The sequence below is a fragment of the Juglans regia genome, chromosome 14, assembly GCF_001411555.2.
Source record: "Juglans regia cultivar Chandler chromosome 14, Walnut 2.0, whole genome shotgun sequence".
Lineage (NCBI taxonomy): Eukaryota > Viridiplantae > Streptophyta > Magnoliopsida > Fagales > Juglandaceae > Juglans > Juglans regia.
The window spans coordinates 8,929,007-8,943,539 of NC_049914.1; the positions used below are offsets into that span (position 1 = coordinate 8,929,007).

At 37.1% G+C, this 14,533-nt stretch overlaps 2 protein-coding genes and 1 long non-coding RNA gene across 3 annotated transcripts; 1 reads left to right on the forward strand and 2 right to left on the reverse strand.

Moving 5' to 3' along the window:
• Nucleotides 1-3,129: 3,129 nt before the first annotated feature.
• On the reverse strand, nt 3,130-5,522 carry LOC118344504. Its single transcript, XR_004798314.1, has 5 exons — nt 5,294-5,522; nt 4,491-4,584; nt 3,492-3,608; nt 3,326-3,398; nt 3,130-3,247 (listed from the first exon to the last, which is right to left on the reverse strand). It is a non-coding gene; the product is annotated as an uncharacterized LOC118344504 (long non-coding RNA).
• Nucleotides 5,523-7,113: 1,591 nt separating this feature from the next.
• LOC108992978 (respirasome Complex Assembly Factor 1) lies at nt 7,114-11,040 on the forward strand. Its single transcript, XM_018967716.2, has 4 exons — nt 7,114-7,627; nt 8,064-8,167; nt 10,502-10,631; nt 10,741-11,040. The coding sequence occupies exons 1-4, from the start codon at nt 7,517-7,519 to the stop codon at nt 10,777-10,779; spliced, it is 384 nt and encodes a 127-aa protein (XP_018823261.1). The 5' UTR covers nt 7,114-7,516; the 3' UTR covers nt 10,780-11,040.
• A 645-nt stretch (nt 11,041-11,685) lies between these two features.
• Nucleotides 11,686-14,531, reverse strand: LOC108992977 (PGR5-like protein 1B, chloroplastic). The gene is made up of 7 exons (XM_018967714.2): nt 14,149-14,531; nt 13,833-13,895; nt 13,659-13,745; nt 13,055-13,292; nt 12,776-12,849; nt 12,537-12,635; nt 11,686-12,071 (listed from the first exon to the last, which is right to left on the reverse strand). Exons 1-7 carry the CDS (start codon nt 14,371-14,373, stop codon nt 11,985-11,987), a joined length of 873 nt encoding a protein of 290 aa, XP_018823259.1. The 5' UTR covers nt 14,374-14,531; the 3' UTR covers nt 11,686-11,984.
• Nucleotides 14,532-14,533: the final 2 nt, after the last annotated feature.

Consider the following 14,533-nt stretch of genomic DNA (forward strand, 5'->3'; position numbering starts at 1 on the left):
TGATACCGGGCTTATGATAGGAAATAAAAGATAAAAGATAAGGGGATCCAATGGGATACAGATATCACCACCCAAAGGAAGATAAGCTCACCACCCAAATAAGAACACCAAAGGGATACAAAAATCACCACCCAAAGGAAACTCACAAGGGATACAGAGCAAGAACTCGCCCCCTATCGGAATCCACCGAAGGATAAGAGTTATAAGAAGAAGCTCTTCTTCATAAGCTAAAAGCTCAATTTTGTAATCAACTCAAGTCTGTATTTTTCATTAGCATAAAGGGGTTTATATAGGAAAACTTGGAAAAACCCTCCAAGCAAGGGTAATTCCAAAAGACATGAGAATTTCAAAAGACTATTGCCTAGAGAATTCCAAAAGACGAGAAAATCTAAAAATTCGCAACATCCCACCAGCCTTGCACACCCTTCAGTAAAATCCTTATAACTTCCTCTAGAAAACTCCAAATTGCACACTGTTTGATGCATTGGAAACTAGAGACATGAGGTTTTCCAATGAGATATAGCTTGCTGGCTAAGTCATCCAGAATCTTCCCAGAATGACGTTTCAAAAAACGTGCTGGACAACAGGCTGGGTAATGAGTTGGTCTTTGGAGTCATTGGGCTTAGTGGCTTCATTAGATTCATTGGGCTGATCCTCAAATGCTCCTGTGTCTTAGAGGGACCCCGATTATCTCTCACCTTATGTATGCAGATGATATAGTTATCTTTGCAAATGGTGGTAAAAGAAGTATGAGAGCTTTGATGGAAGTTTTGAACAAATATGAGGAGTCGACTGGTCAAGTGCTCAGTAAAGAGAAGAGTGCTATTTTTTTCTCTAAGAAAATTTCAGTCTCTAGGAAACATGCTCTTCTCTGCTCTACTGGGTTTACCGAGGGTTCGTTTCCTTTTAAGTACCTGGGGGTGCCTATTGTGGATGGTAGGCTAAAGGCTTGCGATTTTGGTGATTTACTGGGCAAAGTGAACAAGAAGATTGCAGGATGGAAGATGAAGATTCTCTCTGCTGGTGGTAGAACTATTATGTTGCGTCATGTTTTATCTATCATGGCCACCCACCTGCTGGCTATTTTAGATGTCCCCAAAGTGGTGATACGTAGCCTGAATAAACTTATAAGCTCTTTCTTTTGGGGTGAATCAGGAGGCAAGAGTAGGAGGAAATGGATTTCTTGGAAGCACATATGTACGCCTACGGACGAAGGTGGTTTGGGTATTAGGGACTTTGGGGATGTTCAGAGAGCCTTACACATGAAACTTGCCTGGAATCTTATTAAGGGCAACTCTCTTTGGGCGGAATTTTTTAGAGGTAAATATGTTAAAGGAAATCACTTATCCCTCCTTGAGCCTACTAAAGGGACCCGCTTTTGGAAATCTATTGTCCGTAGTATTCCGGAGGTGATGAATAGCTCCAAATGGATTGTGAAGGAAGGTAATATCTCCTTTTGGTATGACAATTGGGACAACGAAGGCCCTCTCTATGCTCAATTTCCTGTGACTGAACAACCTTTGATTAAGATAAATGAGTGCCGTATTGAGAATGGGTGGGATATTTCTCTTCTGAACAGATTAGTGGGCCATCAGAAAGCCAATGATCTGTATGAGTTTTTTGCTAGACAGAAGGAGGGTGAAGATGTGCTTGTTTGGTTGAAGGATAATGAAGGCAATTTTACTACTAAGAGTGCCTGGGACTGTATAAGGGTTCGGGCGCCCCATTTACCCTGGGCTCAGTGGATATGGCATACTAATCTTCCCAAGAAGATTTCTATCATGATGTGGAAGGCTACTAATAACTGCCTCAGTGTTGACAAGAATATTAGTATGGTGGGTGTTTCAATGGCCTCTAAATGTAATTGCTGTCAAAAGGGTCATACTGAGGACCTGAACCATGTGCTCTGCACGGGAGATTTCGCTAGACACATTTGGCGTCTAGCGGCCACTCATCTAGGGGTTCATATGGCCCCTTTCTACACTTGGAAGGATCAAACTAATTTTTGGTTTCGTCGTGCGGGTAAGTCTTCACAGGTTAGAACCATATTTGGCCTTCTGCCCTCCATTATTTCCTGGAAACTTTGGGAGAGGCGCTGTAAAGCCCGATATGAAGATAAGGCTCACTCAAAAGAGTCGGTTTGGCACGCTATTAAAATTTGGCTCCAGCGCATCATGGACCAGATCATGAAAGTGAGTTCTCTTTCCGCCCAGGACATGAATATTTTGCATAGACTGGAAATTCCAGTCTTGTTCCCTAAGCCCAAGAGGGTCCGGGTGGTAAAATGGCACCGGCCCCCTCGGGGCTGGGTAAAACTCAATACCGATGGAAGTAGTTTCGGGAACCCTGGAACCTCTGGTGCTGGGGGTGTTATTCGGGATGAGGATGGTAGATTACTTCTGGCTTACTCTGTTCCATTGGGTTTAGGTACCAATAATTTTGCAGAACTCAGCAGCTTATTGGAAGGTGTTCGCAGATGTCACGCGCTTGGATTTTATCGTGTTCAAATAGAGACTGACTCCCAACTGGTGGTCAATTGGATTGTTAAGAATAAGTGCCCCATTTGGTATTTAGAAGACTTTTGGGAAGATTTACAAGGACATCTTAATAGCCTGGAGTATACAGTAACTCACATTTTTCGTGAAGGCAATGTTGTGGCGGACTTTCTAGCTAAGTGTGGGGCTGAAGGTTTGAACTCTGATTGGTCTGATATTCACATGTTGCCTAGCCTGTTAAGGGGTCTTCTCCGCATGGACAAATTGGGTATGCCCTACCTGAGGATATCATAAGCCTCTTGCCAGGTTTGTTTTGTGTTTTTTGTCTAATTTTGATATCTTGGTATTTGCGTCTCTTTGTTCTTGTGTATTTGGTTTTTTGCAGGTTCCCCTCTTTGGCTTTCTCTGAAGTAGGTTATATATATTTCTTTAGGCTTGTACCCTATATAGTTACACTTGTTTTGATGCTTGGGTACTCTTTTTCTAGATTTAGGTTTTTGTACCTCCCAAGTGTCGTGATTGTAACCACGGTTTTCCTCCGTCAAAAGTGAGGGCAATCAATAAAATTGGGGCTCCGTCCTCTTTTAAAAAAAAAAAAAAAAAAAAAAAAAAAAAAAAGTCCCTTACAACTCACCTGCTCTACGACAAATGTAATCCCTCCATGATTACTCAATTCATAAGTTTCCCCAAGAATAGGATTAAAAGGCTTCCAGTTCGTTGATAGGCATAGTAGACAGAGATAGCCCATGATGCTGCAATCAGTAACACCATCAGTCATCAGGCACTGCTTCCACATGCAAAGTGAAATATCAATGAAAAAGGATACTCACAGGCATACACCAACTGCATATAAGGATCCCCACATTCGTCTGCCTGATCCAACAAGTAGGCGTACTCCATTAACTGTCACGGGCATTGCACAGTTTGTAAATGACACAACACAAGAAGTACACACACTAACAGAATAATTCTGCAAAAGAAAAAAAAATCACAAACCTCTGCCATTTTCTGAAGCATAGTCATAGGCTCAAAAATAAGGACAGGAAGTGTGACCATTGATGTGACGTCTGAGCCTATATATTTGTGCATCATTTTTCAGTAGCTGTCTCTATCCTTAGATGCAAAACAGCAGTCTCAAACTATCAGCATTAATGGAGACGAAAAATAATAATCTCACATATCAGTGTAAAATAACTAACACAAATAAGAAAAAACTCACCAAAGCTTTTCATATATCTATATAAATATATAAAAGTGGAGTTCAAAAATCTGATTTGGCAGCAAAACCGCAAGAGACAGTGATAGAATGCAATAAAATATCGAATTTATAACAAGAGTCGGACAAATTTATTCACCGTTTCAAATAAACATTCATTGCCACAAATTGTAACTTCTAAGCAAACCCTGCGACGTACGGTTTAATCCAAAGACCTCATTGCTTCCTTCCCCTGAAAAATCGAAAGCCCATTCGTATCTCTCTCTCTCTCTCTCATACCCCTCTGTCACTGAAGTTTAAATAGCAAAGAGGAACAGGAATAGTCTCATTTTCTAATATAGAAGCCGTGAAGCTATGTTATTTGAGTATGAAGACAAGCTAAACGTTGAAAAATGTAACTGAGGGAGGGATGCATTCCTATCATGAGTAGGAATAGCTTCCTAAGGTCATGCAAACATGTAATCCACATAGACTGTGGGGTACCAAACAAGAAACAAAGTTACAACGCCATCTCAATATCTATGATAAACTGATTCTCCAATATGTTCAAAGCTTCTTGACCAAGAGATGGCGCCTGGTCATTAAGGAAAACAAATAATACCATGAAACAGAATCAAAACATTCTTAACAGCACTCTGAACATAGATGTAACCGAAAATCAAGATAATTCAGCCATAAAAAATATAAAAGGAAAAGCGAGACCAAAAAAACCATCCACCAAAGGAACCCACTTAACATGAGAGAACAGAGTGTTGGAGTAGACAAGAAAGGAAGAACACCTCTGGTTTCCATCTTCCTCTCTGAGCTTCCTCCTCTGCATCTTCTTTGCCACCCTCTGGATTTATCACTTCTACCCCTTCAAAACCAAGCAACCTAGAACCAATACAATATTAACACAAATGAGCCAAGATCTCGGCATGATCGCTCCTAACCAAGCATAGAATGAAGATCATGCACGTATTTCTCATTCACAATATCACCTTTTAAAGCAGATAAAGTCTAAGCATGCCAGAGGTATTGATACACAATCAATGGGCCACGAGGCTCTCTGGTAACCAAGAAGATAACTAAAGTGTTAATATCACCCTTGAAAGTAACAAATGCCCAGACGCCAGACCGGCCCTTTCGGTTTAACTTTACAGCATAACTAATCCCGAATATTATAACCAGATTCAGCTCAATGGGACGTGTATCAAAATCCATTTGTCTATTTCACCACACATTTAACAAACACGGAACACTTTTAAGTGATCAGAAGAAGTAATTCTAATCTCATACACAAATCAGCTTACTTTGACAGTATCAAATCAAAATCATAGTGTAAGACCACAATAATCCTTAGTATAAGACCAACAGGTCACGATCACCCTCGAACACTAAAAAGAAAAAAAAAAAAGCTCACATTGATTACACACAAGTTACGAGGAGCCTGCGAAGGAAAAACAATTAAGGTTCCGAAATACCAAATTAAACGTCTGGGAGAAAGAAAAATGAGCCATAAAAATGGTAATCACAACGTACAAACGTCTACTAGTATAGTTGAATTAGAGAGAAGGATTGGATTACAAAGAAACGCAAATACCCGTTGACGGATCGATGCATGGCGTTGCCGAAGATGGACAAACCAGAGCTCACGGCAGCAAAGAAGCCCTTACTCTGGTGCTTCTTAGGGCTACCCATCTCTCTCCACTCTATTCCCTAATTCGAAGGTCGGAAAATGCCAACGGAGGATCTGACAGAGAGAGTGGGTGCGTGCGTGCGTGTGAAATTTCCGAATATGGGAAACTCGAAGACCAAAGTCACGAAACGACGATGAGAGAAAGGTGACGACGAATATAAAATTATAAATGTAAAGAGGCTGGATAGCTAGTTGAGATGGAAGTTGAGACTTAATAAAATATTATTATAATATTAATTTTTAATATTATTATTATTTTAAAATTTAAAAAAATTATAATGATTATATAAAATAAGATGAATTAAAATGTTTTTTTTATCCAAACCTCTCAAGATTATTTTTTTTAGAAAATACTTTAGTCACAACGGGATTACACAAAAATAATTTTACAAATTGACGTGGTTCGATGTGATTTATCAAATTATAAAATTATTTTTATTGTTAAATAAATTTAACAGATCAGATAAACTCTCATCAATTTATAATATTATTTTTATGTAATTTTTTTTATGAATGTAGTAATTTTTTTTAATATAAAGTTATTTCATGTTGACTAATGATATGACCACAGTACACGTCCTAAATAGAAAACTTTTGTACATTTCTTTTAAAAAAAAAAATCACACTATTAAGATTTAAGATTTATATTTAAGATTTATCTATTTAAGAATTATATCTAAGATTAGTATATATAAAATTTATTTATTTAAAATTTATATCTAACATTATTATTTTAACTTTTAGTTATAAAAAAGTATCACGTTAATTATTTTATTGAAAATTTGACAGTACAATGACATTAATTGGGTCAATTTATATTGCATTTTAATATTGAGTTGAACTCAATTTTTTATAAATAATAGTAAATTGAATGGTAGAAAGAATTATGTGGAATTTATTTAAACTGAATTTAAAGTGTGTTTAAATATTAAGATGAATTTAATATTTTTTATAAAAATTAAAAAAAATTATGTAACTCAAGTATAAAGATATGTTAAGTTGAAAAATATTATAAATTTTACGTGTAAAAAGATTTTAAGTTGAGATAAGTTTAATAATTTGAAGATTATATATTTAAATATTAGACTCAATTTAAAATTAAATTAAATTTAACTGAATCTTACAATCAAACGCAACTTTCACGTCACAAAAAATAATTGAATTAATTAGGTTGTTACTCAAGAAAAACAGGCCTTCGTTTTAACTGGGTTGGTCAATAATTTTTTGAGCAATCCATTTAGGACACGAATTCCCATATAAAATTTAAATACTTTTTTTTAAAAAAAATTTATTTATGATTTTCTCTATTTTTTTTTTAATATAAGATTATTATGTATTAATTATTATTCACTTTTATATCTCATACTTATAATTTTTTTATAAAATGTAAGAATATTTTTTATAAGATATAGAGATATTTTTTGAAAGATATAATGTGTAAAATAATGAATAGTGAGTTATGAGAATAATTTTTCTTTTCAACATAAGAGTAATGTATATTTGTAAACTGTAATTGAATCGAACTGAGACAAATATTAATTAACTGAATTTTATTATTTAATTTTTATTCAAACACGAATTTACTCATAAAATTTCATTATTTTTTTAAGTTTTCCAACTTATTCACAAGTAATTTAATTAGTTTATTAAAAAATATTATAACAAGAAAACATTAAACAGAAATTTTCGCTTAATAAAACGAGTAAAAAATTATAAACTGCTCCATGTCGGGCTGCCAATTGCTGGGAAGAAGAGTGGAACACGTGCAGTCCAGTGCAACTCCAATTTTTACAAATCACGAACTCTCTCAAGTCCCATCAAGTCCCCAGAGAATCAGAGATCCAAACAGCCTTTTCTTCTCATTTATTTTATTTTATCAGCTTCAAGTTTTCAACCATTCCCTTCCTTTCCATTCCATTCCACGGTTCAGTGCTCCTTTTTTTTGCTCTGTTTCTACGCCAATTGCAAAACCCTAACGTGCTCCGAATTCTCACCCTTGCCGCGCTGCGCCGCAAAGCTTGAAGCCAACAACCATCAATTTACTGATAATCCGTATCAAAGCCCTTTTGAAACTTTGGAATTTGACCTCTTCTTTTTGTGTGTGTTTTTCAATAAATTTATATCGGAATGAAAGAAGGGAAATCGGTCAAATTCAATGTTCAACCGCAACACCAGAACGGTCACTTGTCACCGTTCAAATTCGCCAAGTTGTTGGATCCGGAAGCCTCCTGGGACAAGGTATTTTACTTGAAGGAAAACTTGAAATCCTACTGTTTTTTTCTTTTACATACAAATTAAAACCTCTATTTGGTGTAAGATTCCGAGTGTGTGATTCTTTTTTACGATGTGTTTGTCGGCTTGCAAAGGCAGCATCAGCATTTACGTTCTTTTTTGAATTTGGCTTTCAAAATTTTATTTGATTTAATATAAAAAGCACACGTACAAGTGTTTGAGCATAGGAAAACGAGAATTCAGTGAGCGGAAACTGCTAGAACAACTTTATAGCTTCGGCTTGCTCCATGGGCAACTTATTCCACTAGTCCACTTTCAGATACAGATAAAGATCACTATGTGCTACCGAGTTTTATAGTTGAGTTGGTGTGGCGTTGCGCATATGGTAACTTTGAGTTTAGAATTCGATGATTTAGCTTTTTTGCACTCCATTTGCTCGCAGGATCAATTGGGAGACGTATTACATTGGATTCGACAAGTGGTGGCCCTTATTTGTGGGCTACTATGGGGTGCTGTACCTTTAGTTGGGGGTATATGGCTGGTCATGTAAGTTGATGCTTTTGCACTTTCTTAAGCTGTTTTATTTATTAGAAAAGTGGCAGCTACCTCTTCGTTTATATTACAGTTCTTCCTTTCTTTTTTATTTTCCCCCCTTTTCAGCTGACTAGTTCATATAGGTAAAGCTTATTTTCATTTTTTGGATGGAATTATGTTTCAAGTTTGTGTTATTGATATCAATTTTAAAAGAATAAAAGACTCAATAGCAATTTCTTAACATTTTCATTGGATTTTACTCCAATAGACAAACCTGCCGTACCCTCATTTTGTTTGTTGTGAAGAATATCTTCTTGTGGATGACATATCCATTGGATATTATATAGGAGGATTTTCTATCGGCCTGGTTCATTATGCAAAAGTCCCTGAAAGGGACATCTGGATCCTGGGCAGAAATCTCTGGGTATATTTGGCCGCCAGCGTTGATTCACTTTTTTTTTTCTAAATTTTTGGTGCATGTGTATCATGCAGTGGATAAGTCAGATTTTGTCATAATTCAGGATACAGCTCAGGCATTCTGTGTTGGAGAAGCTTCACATTACAAGAGTTGACCTCTTACATTATGTGAACATTCAGCGACATTTCTTTACTTTGCCCCACTCAGGGGTTGGGTTTTTTATTTTTTATATTTTTTGGGGGGGCGCGGGGGGAAGGGCTAAAGATCTGTTGGAGACACTTGTTGTTCCCTTTTTTCTGATCACTTGTTGTTCACTTTTAAAGGTGGAGGTTGCAATGTTTAGCACATAGTCATATGAATTGCGTCTTTAGATACAACCATTCATTAATTTTGATCTAAGCAAAGTTTCACAGGCAAAGAGAAACTTCTATATTCTGTAAGCTTTTATGAATTTTGTGTTGGTGGTGTTGGATGGATATTTAGAGGTTAAAAAATTATCTCAAACATAATAATGTATGTATCATAAACAACATTAACTAGGGATTAGTCGGGATGCTGTTCCCGGACACCCGGTGCCAATAAAAAAATAAGGTATGTATGATATAACAGAAGACTTGTAGTTAAAACTGCGCTTTTCAGTAGATGGATGTATAGAATTGGGAATAATTGAAGTTTGTTGTCAACTTGGCACATATAAGATTTATGTGAACTTTGTATGCATAAAGCTATCTTGGTGTACCCATTCAAGCAAAGGCTTTGAGGAATCTTGAAACTGAATCAATAATGTCCTAACCAGATTGTGTGCTTGAGGTATGGATTTATAGTAAATGATTGCCTGTTTCCGTTGTGGAATGAGTGGTTTCCCTACACATTAGCTTCTTGGCTTCCATGGACTTGATCATCTGCATGAGAGGGTTGGGATACTACTCTTGTTAAGAAGTTCACTTACTGTTCTGCCAAGCTACACTCTTTCCCCATTTTCACGCCATCATTGCAGTGGAGACAGAATGGTTTTATAGGAACTTTCAATGTGAATCATAATTTACGTATTAAACAGCAAGGATGCAAATTTAGATATTCATTTAGGAAATTGGACTACATGTGCTTTAAATGTGAATTGTGTTTTACTGAGGAAAAAAAAAAAAAAAATTGAATTGCGGTGTGCAAATCTGTTCAACATTTGCTGTCCACAAGACCTTATCTGGTGAGTGGCTTGGAAGTTAGCTTTCAGTGTTTTCTACAAAATACAGTGTGCTCTAGACTCTAGGCCTCCAATGTCGTTGAATCTTCTATATATTTTGCTGCTTGTTAGATTTTGGAGGTTGACAATATCATGGAGTTTTTTCCTTTTAGGTGAAGTTTGTTCTACAGCACGTGCTTGGTGTATACTGGAAGTGGTGGTTTACTCCCCTTTCTGGAGAAATGTCTTCCGGAGTTCTGGAATCGCATTTTTGTTTTCAAGGGTTTTATCAGTTGACTTTCTGACTTTGACAGTTGATAACCTGAGCTCTTGAAATATGAGAAATGCCATAAAATGTGGAAACTGTCACTTCTTGCAGTTTAAGCTTTCCCTAAAAGGAAAAAAATTCATTTTAGTACCGTATGGACACTGCTGAGAACCCAAGTTTCAACTTGTGGCCTTCTAGTATCTCTCTATTTCTGATGATCCAAAGTAAAAAATAAAAAAATATCTCTGTATATCCAGATTAGATGGATTAATTAATATTCCCCAACTTTGATTTGAGTTGGATGCCCTTTCTTTTCAACCACTTTCTGTGAAAGATCTCAACTGAAGCAAACAATGGTATCTGTATATCCAGATGAGGTGGATAGTATTGCCAGCTCTTATTTTTGACATAATTGACATTTAATTATACTTCCATTGATCATATCATTGAAGAATTTATGTGATAATTTGGGGTTTGCAGATTCCTTCTGATTTCCTCTGGGATTATATATGGTTATTATGCAATGATTCTAAAGATTGACGAAGAAGATTTTGGTGGTCATGGAGCCCTCCTCCAGGAAGGACTTTTTGCTTCCATTACTCTCTTTCTGGTACTTCGAGATCTCTCTCTCTCTCTCTCTCTCTCTCTCTCTCTCAAAAGAGGGAGAGGAGGATCTTGCGCATCCATACCTGACAATTCTCTCTCCATTCTGTTTTCAGCTTGCTTGGATTCTTGTATACAGCTTGGCGCACTTCTAATTGGCTAGCTACCATCGATTCAGCTACCACCTCTGTGTCACAAGTGATGTATGAGCAGTCTGACTTGTTTACATTAGACACTGTGGCTTGTGCCCTGAGAACAAGGAGAAAATTTCTCATTGACTTATATAATTTGCATTCTACCGTTGATTACAACATTAAAGCATTGCTTCATTAACATCTCATTGGGTATTGCATTTTTTGGCCCACACAATTGATGATTATAGTACTCGAGCAAATTGTAGTGGTTTTACTGTGAAATGTGCTCTCTCTCTCTCTCTCTCTCTCGCAGCACATGATATTTCCTAAATGTGGCTTGTGTTTTTGCAAGTACAAAGTCTACTAGTTTCAAGTTCAGACCGGGCTTGTTTTATTGGTTTGTCTTGAATTTTGTGATGATATTCTGTCAATTGTATGTAGCTTCCTTTTCTTATGTTCCTACCTTCCCCCTTGTTTTATCTTCTTTTTTTTTTTGTTTCGACATTGCTGCAAATCAGAAGTTTGTTTTGGTTCGTGAGGGTGGCCGGCTTAAAAACGTAGGAGCATTTGCAGGTCGGCTTTCAAGTTTCCAATGGCTCGATAGATTGAACAATTTGTGAGCGCCCACAACACCTTGTGTTTTTCTTTCTTAAATATGCCCGATTCCTGATTCCAGGAATCGAGACAATATGATATATCCCCCAAAAAACTCTTGCTTTCTACAGTCAAATGGCATTTCGTAAGTAAGAAGGTTCACTGCTTCCCGATTCAACCCGAGCGATGGATGGGTTACCAAACCAGTCAGGCCAACCGAGCATCTCGTGATTACTGTTATTTTGAATTCCTTGGACTCCGAAACAGCCATTTTAATTCGGATGTTATAACATGCGTCAAAAGGAAAAATTGATCCAAATACCAACAGCTGAACACATCAATCAATCCGCTCCTCAATTCTAAGTATGTATAGTGTTTAACAATCTTGTGGGCACTTCAAGAACCAAATATAACTATTGTTTTAAGGAGGGAATCTATAGTATTTTACTACAAATTTAAATGTAGGAGTCGTCTCATTCTTTATTCAAAAATACAAAAAATTCTAGCTATTGACTTATAGCAAATGAATTTTTGTTAGGATTATCACCATGTCACCCTAAAAAAGAAAAGGAGTTATGACCAGTGTGCTATTTATACAATTCTTCCGAGACCAAATCTACCAGTTAGAGATCTTAGAGCCAACTCTGCCGGTTCCTGCGTCTTCGTACCAGGTATATGCGGCCATAAACCCAACCTCTACCAAATCTTGAAGCTGATTGCTGCACAATAAATGAATATGCGAGACAAGAGATGGTCAATAAAGACGACATCCACATGAAACATAAATCCTTTTTTGTGTCCCTCTGCTAGATAGTAAAAATAGATCACTAGCATGAATAAATATGTAAACCGCTAAAATAGCAATAGCTTATGAAGACAGTTTCAATACCGAGATCTGACAGTGCATGGCATTTGAACAGTATGAACCTTCTTTTTATATAAGTATTTGAACAGTATGAGCTTAGAAACACAACTTCCAGAACTGAGCACAGGACATAGAAGAAATAACGATTACTATGAGGTTCTTTATCTGACTTTGTTTAACTTGTTAAAGAGAGAATCCTCTTCAATATGAAGATTGTCATCTTAATTATCAGTTTTTCATTAGCTGCACAACAAGATAAAAATTCAGTTTTGTGCTGCATAAAGTTTTTACAGCAAGAAATAGAAGCAATTTAGATTACCTCAACCTTGATGCGGAATTCTAACAAGGAACCACAAACATGACAATCAGCTCTATGGGGACTCTTATTGCACTGGTCTGGTCTCACAAATGCAAACACCTGCAGGAAAATGCTAATAAAGTTATTGAAAGTGTATAAATGCACTTAAAGGGACAAGATAAATATAGATTACAGGGAAAAGAAAATTAAAACAAAAAACCTCAGGGAACTTTGCATAATACAACATATGATAGACTGACCTCCTCCCCGCAATTTGGGCATGCCCCTTTAAGTGCTACCAAGTCATTCCTCCAAAGGCCTTGTAGCACTTTAACTGTGGAAATGGATGCGTAAGTAATGATAACATTTGCAGCAATAGCAAACCAAATTGAAGGAATTCTTATCCAAATTCTAGGGTTGATCCATAAAGCCAAATAATTAATGTCCCAACAGAAAAAGCTCTAATATTCAGGTGTACTAAAATGCCTTTTATTTTCCCGGAATTGTTATGCAAGGATCTACACCTTATAATGTATTACCTGAAGCTGACGCAATTGGGTAGCCAATCACAGAACCCAATGCCATAAAAAGAATGCCATTCAACGTGGCAAGAAACTCCAATACAGGTGCTTGACTGCTGTAAAAAGATCCTGAACTGTATGCATCTTGATAAGCTAGGCCAACTGTGTATACTATAGGCACCATACATGCTGAACTGCCAAATGCAAGAAACAGGATCCATATGCTCGCTAATGCAAAAACCTGTGATAGATCTTCCTGTCCTACAACCATGTCACGAAATATTCAAGTGGGAGAAAACCCAAGGGCCTAAACACCAACCGAAAGAAATTATCCCGGCCAATATGTCGTATATGTTGCTGTATCAAAACTCAGTTTCCTATTGACCAGATGGGTCATAGCAAATCATCAAAGGAAAATAATTTTCTTTTTGTCAGCCAAAACAGAAAATACAAGGTCATTACAGCTCCTTTGGAAAAAAATCCCTTTTACTTTCCTAGAACCATACAGGAGGAATAATATTGACACCATTCAATATTTACTTAGGAGTAAAAAGAAGAGACGTGTAGTAAAAAAATATTGCAAGATTCACAAACATGAATAAATGATTCTATGGAGAATTACCTCTGCATCTGCATAGGTTGATTGCCGCCTAAGACTACAACGAGGGTACTTGATAATGGATTTCGAACGATACCACCGTAGCTTTAACTGTTATAATTATTAACCACATATGAGCACAGTGTATAGACCAAATGAATTCAGTTCAAATTGACTAGAAAGGCGTATGAAACTTGCCTCTACTCTATCAAACATATCATCAACTATCAAAGGTTCACCGCTGTAATACGCGTCCCGTGCCTACACCAATTACAGGCAAATTCAGCATTTGAGCTTCACAGCGAAACCAAGAACCACAAAAAAATGAAATTCGCAGGAATTAAATTGCAAATAACATTAGTAGGTATGAGGAATCATGAACCAAATAAATCGCTAATTATATCAAAAGATTGAAATTCATTTCCTTAACATTTTCTCGGCAACCAAACACAACCAGAGTCAGTAATCAAAAAAATTAAGTTACTAAGAAATCAAGAGAACCACCGTAACCTACTTGACAATAAAGAGCTTCTAGGGTTTCTTGGCTGGCGGTCTCGATAGGGCCAACGAATATGCAAGAGGGACCCTCGGCAAGGGCGTCGTCGCAGGTGGGGGATCCATTGGCCTTGGCAGAGATCCGGACCAAAAACGGAGCTGTGGTGCGGTTAATTCTGGAAAGTTCGAAGACGGTGGATCCGATTACGTGTGGAGTGAAGGAGGAGGCGCTCGTGCCGGCCATGAACTGTGGTCGGGAGCTATGAGCGAGTGGGCGAACGTGCGGTGGAGATTTAAGTATTAGAGTTGGAAGAAGAGTGACTCAACCACACGAATGAATGAAGCCTCCACGTTTTAACGGCGAACGTGTTTGACGAATGCGTGCGCTCTGAGGCTGTGGTTTG